Consider the following 20000-nt stretch of genomic DNA (forward strand, 5'->3'; position numbering starts at 1 on the left):
AATGCATCGTCATAGTCTTCCTGGTGCTACCATACACAATCAGAGAGCAATTCAATTCAATTCAATTCAATTCAATTTTATTTATATAGCGCTAAAACAATAAAATTGTCTTAAGGCTGTTAACATAGACAACCATGACACAATATCACCATGGATACCCTGACGGCACTCTGGTTAACTCGTTCTATTCATGAGCCATTATTCCATTATTAGTACACCATTAGGGACTAATTATCAGTGTATAACATTCAGTTGACACTGTGTAATTACATAGCAATAACACTAGCTTTTTGTAAGTACAAAGCATTCATCTACTTCTACTCTTGGTTGCAAACAATGGTACACTATACTCAGTGATATAGCTATACTGCAATAAGAGCGTAGTCACACTGTCAGAAAGTTGGGAAAATGAAGTGTGACTGTTCTGTCTTGCTCCGGTTCAATTCAATTCAATTCAATTCGGTTTTATTTATATAGCGCCAAAACAACCAAATAGTTTCAAGGCGGTTCAGGTTTAATGAGTTTAGTTCATCGCATCTGGTGTTGTTCTGATCGTGGCTCTCTGTCCTGTCAGAGCTGAATGTGGATGACGACCCCACACCGTGTGCGTTTGCGGGAAACGGCCGTTTCTGCGTCGGCAACAACACAGATTGCCGCGAAGGCTGGGAGGGTCCTAACGGCGGCATCACCAACTTTGACAACATCTTCTTTGCCATGCTCACCGTGTTCCAGTGCATCACCATGGAGGGGTGGACTGATGTGCTCTACTGGGTGAGCTTCTACATCTACACGTATACACACGCACACACACACATCCACACACACACACACACACATATACACACATACACGCGCACACACACACACGCAAACACACGTACACACACACACACATGAACGCACGCACACACACACACACAAACAAACAAACACAAACCCATCTGTGCCGGATCATTAAATGACCATGACCACTCCCACTATCTGTCACTGATGTATTGATTGATTGAAGGATTGATTGGTTCTGTCTGGTTTTCCTCCAGATGAATGACGCCATTGGTATCGAGATGCCCTGGGTCTACTTTGTGTCTCTGGTCATCTTTGGGTCCTTCTTCATCATCAACCTCGTCTTGGGTGTGTTGAGCGGGTGAGTAACTTCCTCTCGGTCTTATTCTCTTCATAAAATAATGACATCAAGCAATCCAGCAGGTGCTGAAAGGCCTATTTTTGGTGGTTTGTTTTTATTGCACAGCCCTTCTCACCCAACTTCATTTGTCTTGTCTACCTGTCTTTGATTTCCCGTCTTGCTATAAGTTATGTAAGGGGCCAGAGCAGACAATAGTTGATGTTTCTGGTGCACATTCAAGCATTGTTCTGTGCTCTCAGTGAGTTCTCTAAAGAGAGAGAGAAGGCTGTGGCTCGTAGAGAACTGTATTGTTCTGTGTTCTCAGTGAGTTCTCTAAAGAGAGAGAGAAGGTTGTGGCTCGTATATAACTGCATTGTTCTGTGCTCTCAGTGAGTTCTCTAAAGAAAGAGAGAAGGATGTGGCTCGTATATTCGTATATAACTGCATTGTTCTGTGCTCTCAGTGAGTTCTCTAAAGAAAGAGAGAAGGCTGTGGCTCGTATAGAACTGCATTGTTCTGTGCTCTCAGTGAGTTCTCTAAAGAAAGAGAGAAGGCTGTGGCTCGTATATAACTGCATTGTTCTGTGCTCTCAGTGAGTTCTCTAAAGAGAGAGAGAAGGCTGTGGCTCGTGGAGAACTGCAGTTGGCCCAGGAGAAGAAGCAGATGGAGGAGGACATGGTGGGATACATGGACTGGCTCATCGAGGCCGAGGTAAAGGACGAGGACGGGAACAAACGTAAGATGTCTCTCTCTCTCTCTCACACACACACACACACACACACACATCCTTGCACACATACACACACACTCACAAGTTTGCTGTTATTACACTTTGTCCTGTAGGTTCTGTGGTCGCCAAGAAGAAAATGATGAAGAAGTATGGATGGTACAAGCACAGTGAAGACGGAGGTGTGTGGATCAGATCAGACCATCGTGTGTGTGTGTGTGTGTGTGTGTGTGTGTGTGTGTGCGTGTGCGTGTGTGAGTGTGTGCGAGTGCATGTGTGTGTGTGTGTGTGTGTGTGTGTGTGTGTGTGTGTGTGTGTGTGTGTGTGTGTGTGTGTGTGTGTGTGTGTAAGTAAGTGTGTGTGTGTCTATTTCCCTCTCATGTTGAATCATTTTCTGACGTCCACAGAATCTGACTCTGACTCGGAGTTTGAAGCATTCCTCGATGACGATGGGGGCTGTTGTGCTTCCATTATGTGAGTCCAAACTCCTTTGCGTTGCACACCATACACAGTTCTATCCCTTTAGAAAATAAACATTATGCTGATGCCACACAAACAGCAAATCACAATCTCAAATATACTCTGCATCATATAAGATGTGGCAATTTTGAACATATCTGTGTTTATATTGTGTTGACTAATGAATCGCAGACACAGTTGAACTATGTATATTATATACATGTAGATGTATTGTATATCATGTACTGACCCACTTTGAATGTCAGTTCATTCATCTGTATTGGATGTATTCAATGTATCTCATGGTTTCTCTCTGTTTGTGACTTTAGGGCGCGACTGATGACCATTAGCTTCTGGTAAGTTCCTTAAAAAAGTATGGATGCTCTCCTTGAAGAATTGCATGAACACTGCTGAGAGCAAGAGGTTCTTTTTTTAAATGTATGCTAGCAAGTTTGACGTTTCATTGTTTTCGTAACAACATGCCTCTGCACCGACGGCTCATCAATGGCGTTTTTGTCTCTTTTCCTCGTCCAGTGAGCAGCTGTTCCACCTGAACCAGGCGATGCGTAAGAACTCAAGAGTGGCGGTCAAGTCTCCCAACTTCTATTGGCTGGTGCTGTTCCTGGTGTTTCTGAACACGGCCGCCAGCGCCTCCGAACACTACGGACAGCCAAAATGGCTCACCGACATTCAAGGTGAGCGTTAGACTCCACTTCTACAGAATGGGTCATTTAATGGTTGCAATTAGTATATATGGGGTAGAAAGGTAGGTTGGGGGATGGGGGGTGGGGTAGTTTCCATGCCCCACAATAGTTTCTGTCCTTGGAAGTTGCCTTTGTTGCTACACCATGACTGCAAGTGAACACAAGGGCCGACATGTTACCTTTTCATAGGAATACAATTCAGCTATGAACTCACTTTTGTCTCATATTATATATACTATATTGATTCCATCCGCCTCTCTGTCAAACACTAATAATAATAATGACGCAGGTAACTATATTGCAGTGCCCCAGGTTTTATTGACCACACCAAAACATGTCATCTGATTGGTTGTGGATTGTTCTTCCCGTCCCTCACTTCAGAACGAGCCAATAAGATCCTGCTGGGCCTCTTCACCATGGAGATGTTGTTGAAGATCTACAGTTCTGGGATGCAGGTCTACTTCATAGCCCTCTTCAACCGCTTTGACTGTTTTGTGGTGTGTGGCGGTATCCTGGAAACGGTTCTCGTGGAGATGCAATTCATGCCCCCTGTCGGAATCTCTGTGCTGCGCTGCATTCGTCTGCTCCGTATCTTCAAGGTCACCAGGTAGGTCACTGACCAGGTGGCACTTTCCCCAGAGCCTTCTTAACGCTACGTCAATGATACGTTATATCTTACGCTGTACCTTAACCTTACGAGTTGTTTCCAAAAGGATCCTTGGCTCAGCTAAGGTAGCTTCTTTAAGAGATACTTTCGTAAGTTTGGTCTGGACCACTCTTGGCTGTACCTTAACACAGTTTTTCAGATCAAATAAATGGTTTGCAGTCTAAAAATGGTGTGTCAGTGTCTAAGGGTAGGCATTGACTGTGATATATAACCAAGATGTGTGTTGCATATTGTCTCTTCTTATTAAATAGATAGTTAATTACACATAAATGTATGTGTTTAGAAGCCAATGAGCTTTGACTTTTACTTGATTTGATGTGTGGGTGACTGCAAGTTTGTCATTCAAACATCACCCCTAGTCCACGATGCCACACCTGAGATATCTAACAGTACATACACACCTGATTTATCTAACAGCACATACACACCTGATTTATCTAACAGCACATACACACCTGATATATCTAACAGTACACACACACACCTGATATATCTAACAGCACATACACACACCTGATATATCTAACAGCACACACACACCTGAGATATCTAACAGCAAATACACATGACCTCTGTGTTCTCCAGACACTGGGCTGCCCTGTCTGACCTGGTCACCTCGCTGCTCAACTCCATGAAGGCTATCTGCTCCCTGCTGTTGCTCCTCTTCCTCTTCCTCATCATCTTCGCCCTGCTCGGCATGCAGCTGTTCGGTGGCAAGTTCAACTTCGACGAGACACAGATGAAGAGGAGTACCTTCGACTCCTTCCCCTCGGCCCTGCTCACCTGTTTCCAGGTGACGCTCTTCACCTCTTTACCATGGAAACACTGCCAACACCACAGAAGATTCCTCTCCCAGACTCACATCTATGCTTTTCTCTGTGTTTGTATATACAGTCGATCTGTGCATCTCTCTCTCTGTCTGTTTATGTTCCTGAACATCTATGTGTGTCTGTCTGTCCTGATATCCACCTATCTGTCTATGTACCTATCTATCCATTCATCCAATCCTACATCCATCCATTCTTCCATCAAACTATCTATCGATGAATGTATTTATGTTTCTTTGTCCATTCCTCTCCCCTTCTTTCTAAAGATTCTGACCGGAGAGGACTGGAACTCTGTGATGTATGACGGCATCATGGCTTACGGGGGTCCTGTCTTCCCCAACATGATTGTCTGTGTCTACTTTGTCATTCTTTTTGTCGTTGGTAACTGTATCCTTTCAACCGTCTCATACGTGGGTCATTTACCTCCTGCCTTGTTGTTACCTATTGTAGTAAGTTTGTAAAAGGATTTCAACATGGCAGTTCAACAAGCAAAGGTGCCATTGCCTTACCTACTGGTTTATTTTTTTAATAATTCAGCATAAAGTCAAAGATGTAATGATGTCGGGTTCTGCACGGTTTGCATAAGTTCAAAGCAAATCCCTTTAAGCGCTGAAACGTCATGGGAGATAATACTATTGAAAGATCTGTGGTTCCTGGCGAATCTTTGATGAAATGCGAAAGTTGTGGGGGAAGAGAATGTGGACAATAGGTTTACCTGGGGGGAGTTTGATAGGTGTAAAGGTGTATGCAGAAAGCACAAGGAAAAGAGGGTGGGTGAGTCTGGGGGTCATAGTTCAAGGTGTAAGGAGGGGACGGGGACGGGGGGGGGGTTGTAAGGAAAGGGATATGAGAGGTGTGAATGCCAGGCAGGGGTCTAGCTGACCATGGCCATGTAAACACTAATATGCCTGGTTCCAACCATCTTGTCGTGGCTGTAGACAAAGGCCAAGAATCAAGTCTAATGGCCTGGCTCCAGACCCATGGTGTGTCTGAGACTAAGGGTTGGTATCCATTTATGTGAAACCCACCAATCTCTAACACTGTACATGCTCTAGCTGGAGAAAGCCTGTGAGTATTCAGTGTAATGTTATTCTGTTTTATGTCATGTTTAAACAGCGTGTAACGTGCTACTGTAACGTGCGATTTTCTGATGAAATTGATATTTCTGCACTACGGCCCTTGACTGGTGTTCTATCCCAGACATCTTGCTAAACGTCTTCTTGGCTATCGCCGTCGACAACTTGGCCACTGGAAGTGGGAAAACCAAAAAAGAGTGAGACATTTGACATCCTTCTTCTCTCTCACCCTTTCTCTCAATCTCTGTCTGCCTTGTGTTAAAGATATAAGTTAATTACCGTTACTATACATTGCATACAATAGGGTAACACAAATGCATTTTACAACATGCTGTCATCTTGATTTTTTGTAGAGAGAAGAAAGAGGAGGATGATGAGTGGGAAGAAGATGAAGATCGTGAGGAGGAAGAGGAGGTGATGTTGTTTCATCCTGTTCTAGATGCTGTAGAATAATCAGTCAATCAATGTAGAATAATCAACTGTCAATCAGTCAATCAAAGTAGAATAATCAACTGTTAATCAGTCAATCAATGTAGAATAATCAACTGTCAATCAGTCAATCAAAGTAGAATAATCAACTGTCAATCAGTCAATCAATGTAGAATAGTCAACTGTCAAATGTAAAATAGCTCAGCTGATTCTAGAAAGACAACCAAAGACTGACCTTATGTACCTGCCCTGTCTCCCTGTCAAGGCTGAGGAGGAGGACTGGGAGAATGAGGAGCTAAGAGCCATCGAGGGGCTGGAAGGAGGTAAGAGCCAGGAGGGGCTACGACTAGATGATAACATGTTGGCCACAAACAATATTTTCACTGCAGATATTTCATGAGGTTGAGTTATCTGATAAAACAATGTATATTTCTCGGTAACTTTAAAAAATCAAAGCGAGAAAACGGCAAAAGATGTACATTTACATAGAAAACACGGTTGTCAGCGGAGTTTGGTCCGCCATCTTTGTTTAAAATTTCCAGTTGGCCTGGAGGAAGCTGGCACACAGATTTATGGGTAAAAGTCTTGCACATTTGCGTCAGTCAGTGTTCCATTTGAGACAACACTAATCAGCGACAGAACGCACTACAGATGTAAGTGCACTGTATTGCAGTGCACTGTATTGCAGTGTACTTCGTAAAGTGCGCGGTCCAGTGCCGACTGAGCCCAGTGTAGAGCCAAAGTTAGTGCTAGGTGCTCTAGGACAGGCGTTGCCCTCTAGAAAAGTGGCAATCATGCAAGGACGTGACAGAAGGTAAATATCACCTTACCTCGAAGGTAAATATCTCCTTACCTCGAAGGTAAAATTCTCCTTACCTCGAAGGTACATACTTCCATACGTAGAAGGTAAATATCTCCATACTTCTAAGGCTTTATGTTTAGTGTAATGTCTTTCCTTCCTCCTTAAAGTTGGCATTCCTATGAAGGCGGAAAGTTTCACGCCAAAGGAGAAGATTGTGCCTATTCCTGATGGAAGCTCCTTCTTCATTCTTGGGAAGAAGAACTGGTATGGTGCTAACCTCGTTAGGTTCGGCTAGACACTGATGCCCAACACTGCATACACTTGAAACAAGGATTCTTTAAAAATTAAAACTGTTTGGAAAAGCAAAAGGGAATCAAGCGAATATCAATAATTTTTTATGACGTTTAAAAAAAAGTTTTTTAAGTTTGGTTCAACCAGCTTTTGCAATACCCTCACTATTGCTAGGGGTACTCAAAGCCCCCCGACTGCTGCAGTTAAGGGAACCATGACGTCACGACATATGTCATATGTGTCCCCATCCCTCCATCTCCTGCCTGTGTATCATGTCCCTGTCTCTTCCCCCTCATATGTACCCAGCCTGCGAGTAGCCTGCCACAACCTCATTCATCACAGCTACTTCACCAACCTCATCCTCGTCTTCATCATCCTCGGTAGCATCTCATTGGCTGCTGAGGACCCAATCAGGCACCACTCCTTCAGGAACATCGTAAGTGCTAACAGTCCCCAACGCTCAAACGCTTAGTCTGGTTACTTATGCCAAGCCACTTCGAAGTCCAGTCTTGCTTAGATGTCCCTTGCAGGCCTGATGTGACTTTGCCAGTCAAGATAGCATACAACTTCATCATCATCATCATCATCATCATTATTTATTCAGGGAGAATTGACTGAGCACAGGGCTCTTTTGCAGCAATGCCCTGATTGAGGCTACATAATACAGAAGAACAATAAATAAACAAACCATAACAAAACAAAACAGACAAAATAAATAAACAAAACACATTCTCAGAAATTAAGTATAAAAAAGATAACATAAAGTAAAAAAATTAAATCAGAGAATAATTTAAAACAACAGCATTGAGGCACATCCTTAGCATCTAAAAGGCTCTTAAATTGGTTGACAGAAAACTACTTGGTTAGTTTCAACTCCACTTGAACAGTGTTCCATTTATGGGAAGCGAAGAACTTAAAAGCTATTTTACCTATATTAGTTTTTGTAAGGGGGATTTCAAGGGAGATGAGGCTCTGTGACCGTGTGTTATGACAGATAACTTGCTGATATCGTGTCATAATTACCCCTCTTTTTAATCCAGATTCTTTCAAAGCAATATAATCATTACCACACACATTGGAGGAAAATTTCTACACAAAAAGTTGTGTTAATAGACAATTGGCTGTGCAAGACTTTGTTCAGCTAGCAGATATTGAAACTTCCACACCTGACTGCAGCTTCTCACCGTCGCCGTGTCCCTTCTGCACTCCTCATCTCTGTGTTCCCTCCATCACTACCACCCCCCCCCCCCCCCCCTCTGACTCACTGCATACCAGTTGTTAACCGTTTGTTAACTGTTTATGAAAAGCACCGTCCGTCTCCTCTCCTGTTTGTGTTTCTCTTACACTAGTCGCTCCCCTCTTCTCTGTTACTGACTTACTGTTTGCCATCGGTTCTGTATGTTATGGACTCTACTCTCTCCTTCTCTTCTCTCCTTCTCTCCTTCTCTTCTCTCCACACTCTCTCTCTCTCTCAAGGTGCTGGGCTATGCAGATTACGTTTTCACTTCCATTTTCACCGTTGAGATTATTCTGAAGGTATGGGATTCTGCTCATAATGGCCTTACAAATCCTGGGCTTACAAATCTATGAAGCAGACTTCTGTTACTGGTCTGCCATACAATACTTGGGTTGTCTATAAATATGTATTTAAATATGTAAATATTAGTGCCGTAAAAATGAATGCATTCATTTTTGTGATGGATTAGATATAAACGTAATTAACGCAATTAACGGCAACTGCCTGGGTTAAGTTATAATTTCTTTTAGTGCATACGTAATGGTTAAAATATCTTGGGGCAGAGCTTAGTTTAATTCACAAGCTTTCAAGTACGGAGCACTTCAACTAATCCAACTGGCTGCACACCACGTTCTAACTAGCTATCTCTTTTTTTCTCTGTTTCTCTGGGTCTTCCTGTCGGTCCCCATTTCAAAATAAGAGTCACACTTTCACACTTTTTGTGCTACACATATAGAAATGATGCCTTTCAAGCTGACTGCCAATTTTGATGGCCTTGATGGTTTTATTGGAAATTACATTTGCTTTAATTGTCTGACAGCAGTAAGTAAATATGTCTAATAGATTTGTGTCTTGCAGAAAATAACTGGTTATTTTTTTCTGTGATATTCTTTGATCCACTAATAGATAAAGATGTGTTTAAAGATGTTGGCAAGTTGGCTTTTCCTGCCAGCTTCTGTCAGACTTAACGGCTTTTGGATTTGACCCTTTCCCCCCACGCGACACGCATACAGAATTATTGGCCGGCAAGGTTGCCTTGGAGACCAAGTGCAGGAGAGCCCCAGAAATCATTCTTCATTCTGAGAGCATCTATCTCTGTCAGAATGCAATGCCAGCTAGCGTCACTATTCCTCAACAGTATTGCTTACAGACGCTTTTAAGGACTCCAGTATGCCCACTGGGCCTGGCAGTGCCAAGCTGACTGGGCAGAGATAAGGCCTCTGTTGAAGCGTGCTTTTTCTGTGTGCTAGTGCACAGAGTGCCAACTTTATCCATCTCATTTAATTCACGCTAAGGTTTTGACCATCTTTTTCACTGGTGGCATACTCACAATGAAAAATAAAATAATAAATAGAATAAAATTACTGAGCATTTGATGTGTTTTATTTAACAACAAATATATATATATATATATATATATGATATATATATATATATATATATATGATAGAAACATAGTACTAGGATCAAGTACTAAAAGATTCAAAGTGAACTAGCATTTTCATATGATAGTGTTCAGATGATTGTTTTTCACTTCCTCTTGTCTGAATCCAGTAACAGTGACCAGTTTCAGAGCATCTGTGGTCGTCTGCTCTGGTCTGAATCCAGTAACAGTGACCCGTTTCAGAGCATCTGTTGTCGTTTGGTCTTGTCTGAATCCAGGTGACGGTGTATGGAGCTTTCTTGCATCAGGGCTCGTTCTGCAGAAACGCCTTTAACATGCTGGATCTGGTGGTGGTCAGCGTGTCTCTGCTGTCCTTCTTTCTACAGTCAGTATCACACCCCCCAAACCCCCTCAGCACATAGCATGTTGCACACAATATGAAGAACATCTCTCTCTCTCTCTCTCTCTCTCTTTCTCCCTCTCTCTCTGTCTCTTTCTCTCTCTCTCCCTCTCTCTCTCTCTCTGTCTCTCTTTCGCTCACGCTGAGTCTCTCACATTTTAGTTAACAATAAATGTATATTCCAGCAAATGTTGTACACTTAAACATTTGACAGTCTGGCTTTCTTATTGCTAATACAATCATTATCCTATCTTATTTGTTTCTGTGAGCTCTGATTGCCAATTGCCAATAGAGTTTTTTCTGCATGCTTGTTTATGTACTTGCACTATGCCCTATCTTCCCTTCCCTTCTCTCCCACATCTCTCTCTGCGTCCCTCAGTTCGAGTGCCATCTCAGTAGTGAAGATTCTGCGCGTGCTCCGAGTCCTCAGGCCCCTGAGGGCCATCAACAGAGCCAAGGGACTCAAGGTACCCCTGCAGTTATTAGATGGGTTCCTGCAGTATGGTTTGCCTGTGATCAACCTTTTTCTGCAAGCTTTCAGCCACAAATCCTACAAAAGGGAAGGCCAGGCTAGCTTCCATTTGAACCAGTGATCCTATGTCATGTTATCATGTTAATTTAATTATCAATAAATCAATGAATTGATCAATCATTTTGTTGACAGTTGTGCTGTCACTAAATGTTTACCTTTGTTATTACAGAGCTCTGTATGTTTTCTCTCTGACTCCTGCCTGTGTGTGTATTTCTCCTGTGTGTGTGTGTGTAGAGTGTGATTCAGTGTGTGTTCGTGGCCATCAAGACCATCGGCAACATCCTGGTCGTCACCTCCCTGCTGCAGTTCATGTTCGCCTGCATCGGCGTCCAGCTCTTCAAGGTAAACGACCTCTGACCTCACGACCTCTGACCTCTGTCCTGGGTTACAGTGCCTCAGGTCGTTCTGATTTAATGACACTTTTTTTATGCGAGACACGGTGTGTTAAGAAAGGTGTATGTTGTCGTGTAGTGATGTGGGAGCCTCTGTTTTGTCTTGTGATTACAGGGTAGATTCTACAGCTGCACAGATGAGGCAAAACACACGCCTGTGGAATGCAAGTGAGTGTCTCAAACCCAACATCTGGCCTTAACCTGCCTTTCCACAACTACTTCCTATCAGATTGTGAGATTAAAAAGTCTTTGGAGGTTAATGGAAGGGTACATACAGTACATACTTACGTGATAGATGCATACTTACTAGATACATACTTACTAGATACATGCATAAATACAGACATATAAAAGCTAGTAAAGATGCAGTCACAGACCAAGTGTGTTTAAATATACAAGAAATCGAATACAAAGATGCAAGGTAAAGATGCTTGCAGAACCCAAACGATTTTGAATATACAAGTAATCATATATATATGTACATATTTCTGCATCAGATATTGATTTTCTCCCACTGTCTCCCTCTCTCTCCTCTTCTCTCCTCCTCTCCCTCTCTCTCCTCTTCTCTTCTCCTCTCCCTCTGTTTCTCCCTCTCTTTCCTCTCTCTCTGTCTCTCCCTCTCTCTCCTCCTCTCCCTCTATCTCTCACTCTCTCTCCTCTCCCTCTGTCTCTCCGTCTCTCTCCTCTTCTCTCCGCCTCTCCGTATATCTCTCCCTCTCTCTCTTTCCTCTTCTCTCATCCTCTCCGTATATCTCTCCCTCTCTCTCTCCTCTTCTCTCCTCCTCTCCACTATGTCACTCCTAGGGGCACTTTCATTGTGTTTAAGGACGGGGACATGAACCACCCCATGGTGAAGGAGAGAGTGTGGGAGAACAGTGAATTTAATTTTGATAACGTGCTGATGGGGATGCTGGCTCTCTTCACCGTCTCCACCTTCGAGGGCTGGCCACAGTGAGTATCTAGGGGAGGTGTGTGTGTGTGTGTGTGTGTGTGTGTGTGTGTGTGTGTGTGTGTGTGTGTGTGTGTGTGTGTGTGCGTGTGCGCGTGCCCGCGTGCGCGCGTTTGCGTTTGCGTTTGCGTGTGCGTGTGCGTGTGTGTGTATGTGTTTGTCTGTCTCTCTCTCTGTGTGTGTGTGTGTGTGTGTGTGAGTAGAACCTCTGTCAAGTTTCTTCAAATATACTTACACTCATCTTGTATTTTACCTGACACCATGAATTAACATTTAACATGTATCAAGGGGCAATTCAATTTAACAACAGACTCACTTCATTTTTCCTTAATCTGTTATCTTGCAGTCAATCCCTTAATAATGATTGAATTAATCCTAGATACACAAATCACACACTCCACATCACCACCTGGGAAATATCACACTTCACTTTCCTTAGAGCCAAGGAAATGTTCACCCCAAACCTAAGCATGACCTCAATCATGGAAGGTGTGTGTGTGTGTGTGTGTGTGTGTGTGTGTGTGTGTGTGTGTGTGTTTGTGTGTGTGTGTGTGTGTGTGTGTGCGTGTACCTAAGCATGAAGACAATCATGGAATTTGTGAGACCTCTTATTACCCACAATCCCTTGCATACACACAATCTGTGTGCAGCCCTGGGCATGCCTGTCAATCAGTGCAGAAGCACTTTTTGATTGGCCACATGCCATGAAATACGTCACATGCAGACTTCTATCCAATTATATGGCTTTATTTACATTAGGGCAGTCAGCCCACTTTTTCATTTCATACGTCCATATGTAGAGATGGCCAGTCAGGCCATGACAAGCTAAATGATTGAAAGGCACTTGACTAAATACCCTCAAAACACTTCATTTCAATTGTACTTATTGATGGTGTGGATTACAATTACAATGTTGAAGCAATATCGTATCAAGTTATGTGGAGCAGAGAAGAGAGTGAGGTTTTTAGGGCTGAACTTGTAACACCCGACACCTCCCGAGGGCCCGGTCACATGGACTTTTCTCTGTCCCTCATAGGCTGCTGTACAAGTCGGTTGATGCCAATCAACCTAACCGCGGTCCCATCTACAACTACCGCGTTGAGATCTCCATCTTCTTCATCATCTACATCATCATCATCGCCTTCTTCATGATGAACATCTTCGTGGGTTTCGTCATCATCACGTTCCGTGAGCAGGGAGAGGTGGAGTTCAAAAACTGCGAGCTGAATAAAAACCAGGTAAGCAGGGGGACCTACGTGCTTCACTAAAACATCTATAGACCCACATCAGAATCAGAATCGGAAACAGAATCAGAATCAGAATCAGAATCAGAATCGTTTTTATTGCCAAGTTTAAACCCACCAGGAATTTTCTTTGGCATTTTGGTGCTACAGAAACATAAGAAAAACAATATATCAAATATATATCAAATATTTACAGAATATGTTAAGGTGAAATGAAAGAGCTGTGCAGTCTGTGCAGGAATGTGCAAAATAAGAGTGTAATGTGCGTAAGATAATATAATAGACCAAGAATGATGTGTGTTAACGTAACACATCGAGTCAGATGCAGAGACTTGAAGCATGTGGTGACTGTGGCGGCGGGCCTTTTTGATGAGGCCAACTGCAGCCTGGAATATATGTACATACAGTATATGTATTGGCCCTTATATATATGTAAATACATCTAGTATATACATATAAACACAAGCATATGCATCATACACATACCTGTAAACACGGGGAGTCAATATGTGGCATATAGATGTGTGGACAGGCGAGTAAAACTGTGCATAGTCTGCAATTGCAACATGAAATGCGGTTGAAAATTCAATTGTTAGCAGTGAAATCGCAGTGAAATGTGGTTGAAAATCCTATTGTTAGCAGTGAAAAGTGGTTAAAAATCCAATTGTTAGCAGTAAAAATTGCAGCGGTTGAAGTGTGCTCTCTCTCCCTCTCTCTCCCTCTCTCCCTGCCCCTCTCCCCTCCTCCACTTCCATTCCTCCCCCCCAGAGACAGTGTGTGCAGTACGCACTGAAAGCCCAACCTATAAAAATATACATCCCCAAAAATCCGTCCCAGCTCAAGTTCTGGAGGATCATCAACTCCTCACAGTTTGAGTACATCATGTTTGTACTCATCATGCTCAACACACTCACGCTGGCTATACAGGTGATTATTCCAGCACACATATTTATACAAATTCATTTCTACTGCCATTTGGAACTTTTGTCCTTCTTTTGAATCAAAATGTTAGTTACTAGATTTAATTAAACTTACAGCTTAGACACTTACAACTGACTTTCATCTCTGTTTTATATCTCATCATTCTGTTTTTGTGCGACGTGCAAGTAAATGAAAAGCAGGCAGGGATTTGTCTTGAGTGCCCCCTGCTGTTCAGAAATACAAATGCAGCCTCCACGCAGTTTCACAGATCTTAGAACCAAATAAGATACTGTAGTGGAGACACTACAGTAGCTTGATTCACGGTGGAGTAAAATAAGGACACCATTTATACACCAATAATTGTTTTTGTTATGATTTATTTATTTCATTATAAGGTGCTTATCTGAACAGGGAGTGTATGTATGTATTTGAAGTTCTCATTGAATAATACACTATTCCGTTTTTTGTTTTTTTTAGCATTACCAACAGTCCAAGATGTTCAGTTCAGTCATGGACACGATGAATATGGCGTTCACGGCAGTCTTCACCGTGGAGATGGTGGTCAAGCTCCTGGCCCTGAGGCCTTATGTAAGAGAGAGTGTTTACTTTATACTTTATCAAGAACACATTTAGAAGAAGGAAATCCTGTTTTAACTTGGATGTGAATGTGCTGTCTATGGGATGTGAATTTATGTTTCTATTTGTATGTGTGTGTGTGTGTGTGTGTGTGTGTGTGTGTGTGTGTGTGTGTGTGTGTGTGTGTAGCATTACTTCATTGACGCATGGAACGCCTTTGACGCGTTGATTGTAGTCGGGAGTGTCCTGGACATTCTTGTCACAGAATTGAGTGTGAGTACAGTGATATCAACCTGTGTATCACAAAATTATCAGAAAATTTATATCAGCCTTACAGATATATATATATATATATATTGCCATAACTTTTGCTTGTCTCTCTTTCTGTCTGGAATATTCTCTGACTTGGATGCAGGGAGGAGGGGGACATGGAGAGGTTAGTTTGCCTAGATAGATCTTAGACCTGACTTTACCACATTACTTTTATCTTTAACATTGTTTACATACATGTTGTTATATTCATTATTATGTTAATAGTAATTATTTACCTTCTTTTGTTTTTCCCCCCACTTTGTCTTTCTATCTGTCTCCCTCCCTCTCTCTCACACACACACACACACACACACACACACACACACACACACACACACACACACATCCACCCCCTCCCACCCACACACACACACACACACACACACACCCACACACACACACACACACACACAGCCCAAAGGTGGGGGTGGGGCAGTGGCTGGGGGGCCCAAAGTGGAAGGCGAGGGCTCTAAGGTCTCCATCACGTTCTTCCGTCTCTTCCGAGTGATGCGTTTGGGGAAGCTGCTGAGCAAAGGGGAGGGCATCCGCACGCTCCTCTGGACCTTTCTGAAGTCTCTGCAGGTCAGTGTGTCACGCCACGCCACGCCACGCCACGCCACGCCACAACACGCCACGCCACAACACGCCACGCCACAACGCGCCGCGCCGCGCCACGCCACGCCACGCCACGCCACGCCACGCCACAACACGCCACGCCACGCCACAACACGCCACGCCGCGCCACGCCACGCCACGCCACAACACGCCACGCCACGCCACACGCCACGCCACGCCACGCCTCGCCACGCCACGCCCCAACACAACACAACACAACACAACACAACACAACACAACACAACACGCCACGCCACGCCACGCCACGCCACACTACCTTTCTATCCCCCCAACACCTCATGTTATGTCATGTCATGTCATGTCACAAACCACAGCATGTCACCTTTAGATGTCCTTTTGTCACTTTTAGTTTTTCATGAGACAGCTAGTCAGATTGGGGACGATGTGAGGCCCCGCTGTATCTCCCTTATGGTCCGCAGATGAGATGAATACACGAGTGAATTGGTTAATATAAGGCTGCGAAACACCACACACACACTTCACTTACACCTGTCTGTCTGCGTCCCCCCACAGGCTTTGCCCTATGTCGGTCTGCTGATCGCCATGATTTTCTTCATCTATGCTGTAATAGGCATGCAGGTAAGCCATTTTTATTTATAATTATTATTATTATTATTATTATTTATTTGTTTTTTTTCTACCTTTCTATCCCCTCTCTCACAATCTCAGAACTGTATTCCTCTGTTCGTCAGGTTTCCTCATGTTTTTGAACTGTAAAGTAACGTCCATCTTCTCTTTGAGCCTAAGTTGCATTTCCTGTTGTGGTCTGCAGACTTTTGGGAAGGTTGCTGTAGACGACAGCACTTCCATCAACCGCAACAACAACTTCCAGCAGTTCTTCATGGCTGTGCTGGCTCTCTTCAGGTGAGTGAGATACAGTGAGATATCATCATCATCATTATCATCATCATCATCATCGTCATCATCAACATCATCATCGTCATCATCTACATAATCATCGTCATCATCATCATCATAATTATCATCATCATTATCTTCATCATCATCATTATCATTAACATCATCGTCATCAACATCACCAATAACATCATCTTCAACATCATCATAATTATCATCATCTCTCCTTTTCTCTTCTCTCTCTCACGTATTATCCCTCTCTTCCCTTCTCTCTCTCTCCCTCTCTCTTTCTCTTTCTCTCTCTCTCCCCCCCTCTCTCTCTCTCTCTCTCTCTTTCTCTTTCTCTCTCTGTTCTCTCCATCACAGGTGTGCTACTGGTGAGCAGTGGCAGGAGATCATGCTGGCTGCGTTGCCAGGGCAACGCTGTGACCCAGAGTCAGACTTCGAGCCGGGGGAGGAGTTTACGTGCGGCAGCAACCTGGCCTACCTGTACTTCATCAGCTTCTTCATGCTCTGCTCCTTCCTGGTAAGGAATAGGTTGCATTCAGACACAGGCAGGGAGCGCACTCCAGTTACACACAAGCATTAAAGTGGCATTATGCAGTAATCTTACTTCAGGGTTAGGGTTAGGATAAGCAGTTTTACCTTAAAATAAATAAATAAAAATTGGGGCGCTACAATTACTTTTAATATGGAGAATCGCTTCCGTGCCATACCAGGGTCCGTAGGCATATTACTGCGTTATGTAGGTTTGCCTGAAGCCGCCCGGTTTCTACTGTCTGCCGAACTAGTAAGTAGCTTATTTGCCGTCTTACTTTGTCTTGGGTTGCACTTGCTTGATGTTTGACTGTGTTAGGACAGTTGTTGACTAACTAGTTTGTCATAGTGTCAAAGTAAGCACATTTCAAGAGGTTTCGCTAGTTTTAGCCGCTAGCATCTCGTTAGCGATTAGCAATTCTTCCGTTATGCTGCTTTAATCAGCACTGTTACAGCAGACAATGGCAGGGCTTAGGCATAGCTACATTTCATATATGCCCTGATTTCTGCGTTTCAGCATAACAAAAACACCTAAACTCTTACTGTAACTGTGAATTATACACTATAGCTTTTGCACCGGCACGAGTGGGAGAAGTTGAAGTGTAGGTGTAGGAGCACTCAGTTAGAAATCCACAGGGCACTTTCCAAGAGCGTCGTCTCCACAGAGCAATACATATCCGACACAAACACATAGTGGAAGACCGACCCATCGTTTCACAATGGCGTGAAAGTAGTATAGAGTAGATTCAAATACAGCTGAATACCTTCCATTTTACTCCCAAACTATTTCACTGATCAAGCAGCAGGACGGGCCATAAAATCCCTGTTATTATGTCTTTTCAGATCATCAACTTGTTCATTGCTGTCATCATGGACAACTTTGAGTACCTGACCAGGGACTGGACAGTGCTGGGCACGCATCACCTGGACGAGTTCAAGAGAGTGTGGTCCGACTACGACCCTGAAGCTGTGTACGTTTTCCCCTCACACTGATTCCTTAGGCAGTGACCCAGATGGGTCCTATATTATTCTGTCACTACTGACATACATATGTGACACAGTCATTCTTATGGCGCTGGTTGTTTCAGGTCTGTAGCTACTCTGGTCTGTCTCAGATCAGGTCTTAGGAAGTTTAATGATAATAACGGACATACTAACTGCACTCAATCATGTTCTGTAAATGATAATGCCAGTCTTTGTTGAACGCAGCCTGTGCTGGTCTCGGTGTGCGTGCTAATGCCGGTCTGTGCCATGCTCTTTCAGGGGCAGGATCAAGCACCTGGACGTGGTGGCGTTGCTCCGCAGGATCCAGCCTCCACTGGGCTTTGGCAAACTCTGCCCACATCGAGTGGCATGCAAGGTACAATATACAGCATCTTTAACATGAAATCCTGTGCTTAATACATGTTATTTACTTAATTTATGTGTAATAACATATATATATATATATATATGTAATTTACTTACACATTTAATTTATCTCATGGATTAAATTCATGACAATGCAACATTGATTGGATTCAAATATGTTTAATGTTAACTCAAAATGATTTTCACTGAGTGTGCTCGAGATGTAGCCCATGTAATACACATTATTTAATCTGGGTGTGATTGACTATTTGTTACTCACTCTAATCCGCTCGCCGTAATTCTCTAGTGGAGGCTGGTGTTAGTTAGTGGGGTCTTGTGGTCTTCTCTGGAGAGTCGTGCCGCGGGCCTGACACACTCACTCAATCACGAGTGTTTAAGTCTCTGTTTGGACCAGAGAACCGCCGGTGCCCCCACTAATCCAATTACCAATCCTACCATCTACCTCCCCTAATGTCTCTCTCTCTCTTTCTATCCTCTCCCCTTGCCTCTTTCTCTCTCTCTCCCGCTCTCTCTCTCTTTCTCCCGCTCTCCTTCTCTCTCTCTCTCCCTCTCTCCCGCCCTCTCTTTCTCCCTCTCTCTCTCTCTCCCTCTCTCTCTCCCGCTCTCCCTCTCTCTCTCTCTCTCTCTCTCCCTCTCTCTCTCTTCCTCTCTCTCTCTCTCCCTCTCTCTCTGGACCTTTTCCTCTTCCTCTCCTTCTCTGTCTTTCTGTACCTGTTTCACCTTTCTCTTCCTCCCGCTCTTTTTCACTGAAAATCCTTCAGAGGGAAAAGATCTTTCTCCTTCCTGTTTCCCCTCTCCAGATCCAGCTCTCCTCTTCCCTGTCTCTCTGCACTCTCTCTCTTCACTCTCTCCTTCTCCTTTGTGTGTGCCTCTCTTTTATCTGGTTTGGTGTGTGTTTCAGAGGCTGGTTGCCATGAACGTGCCGCTCTACCCTGACGGCACCGTGTCCTTCAGCGCCACCCTGTTTGCCCTTGTCAGATACTCCCTCAAGATTAAGACTGAGGGTCAGCCTTCCACACGCACAAGATAGCACACACACACACACACACGCCCACACACACATATGCATATACACGCGCACACACACACACACACATACACCTGCAAGCACACACACACACCTCCACGCACACACACCTAAACACGCCCACACACATATGCATATACACACGCACACACACACACACACACATACACCTGCAAGCACACACACACACACACACACACACCTCCACGCACACACACCTACACACGCCCACACACATATGCATATACACACACACACACACACACACACACCTGCAAGTACACACACCTACACACACACACACATATGCATATACACACACACATGCATGCATACACACACACAAATACAGTACCAGTCAAAAGTGTTTTCTTTACTTTTATTATTTTCTACATTGTAGATTAATACTGAAGACATTTAAACTACGAAAGAACACATATGGAATGATGTACTAAACAAAAAAAGTGTTATCTACCATGTAGAAAATAATAAAAGTAAAGAAAAAACTTCTCAAAAAAT

At 43.6% G+C, this 20000-nt stretch overlaps 1 protein-coding gene across 1 annotated transcript in view; it reads left to right on the plus strand.

Moving 5' to 3' along the window:
- cacna1fa (calcium channel, voltage-dependent, L type, alpha 1F subunit a) overlaps positions 1-20000 on the plus strand; it is a 39434-nt gene that overhangs the window by 9589 nt on the left and 9845 nt on the right. Inside the window, exons 7-39 of the mRNA XM_031567002.2 lie at positions 575-771; positions 1041-1144; positions 1717-1859; positions 1967-2032; positions 2258-2324; positions 2639-2665; positions 2844-3004; positions 3395-3620; positions 4266-4473; positions 4774-4894; positions 5708-5780; positions 5937-5997; positions 6278-6335; positions 6982-7078; positions 7412-7541; positions 8582-8641; positions 10005-10111; positions 10506-10593; positions 10893-11000; positions 11166-11218; positions 11855-12001; positions 13036-13237; positions 14012-14170; positions 14642-14752; positions 14930-15013; positions 15156-15176; positions 15467-15634; positions 16202-16267; positions 16461-16552; positions 16913-17072; positions 17927-18054; positions 18347-18443; positions 19356-19458. Of these exons, the coding sequence (XP_031422862.1) occupies positions 575-771; positions 1041-1144; positions 1717-1859; positions 1967-2032; positions 2258-2324; positions 2639-2665; positions 2844-3004; positions 3395-3620; positions 4266-4473; positions 4774-4894; positions 5708-5780; positions 5937-5997; positions 6278-6335; positions 6982-7078; positions 7412-7541; positions 8582-8641; positions 10005-10111; positions 10506-10593; positions 10893-11000; positions 11166-11218; positions 11855-12001; positions 13036-13237; positions 14012-14170; positions 14642-14752; positions 14930-15013; positions 15156-15176; positions 15467-15634; positions 16202-16267; positions 16461-16552; positions 16913-17072; positions 17927-18054; positions 18347-18443; positions 19356-19458 (3693 nt within the window). The remainder of the gene's footprint in view (positions 1-574; positions 772-1040; positions 1145-1716; positions 1860-1966; positions 2033-2257; positions 2325-2638; positions 2666-2843; positions 3005-3394; positions 3621-4265; positions 4474-4773; positions 4895-5707; positions 5781-5936; positions 5998-6277; positions 6336-6981; positions 7079-7411; positions 7542-8581; positions 8642-10004; positions 10112-10505; positions 10594-10892; positions 11001-11165; positions 11219-11854; positions 12002-13035; positions 13238-14011; positions 14171-14641; positions 14753-14929; positions 15014-15155; positions 15177-15466; positions 15635-16201; positions 16268-16460; positions 16553-16912; positions 17073-17926; positions 18055-18346; positions 18444-19355; positions 19459-20000) is intronic.

The sequence above is a fragment of the Clupea harengus genome, chromosome 4 (assembly GCF_900700415.2).
Source record: "Clupea harengus chromosome 4, Ch_v2.0.2, whole genome shotgun sequence".
Classification (NCBI taxonomy): Eukaryota; Metazoa; Chordata; class Actinopteri; order Clupeiformes; family Clupeidae; genus Clupea; species Clupea harengus.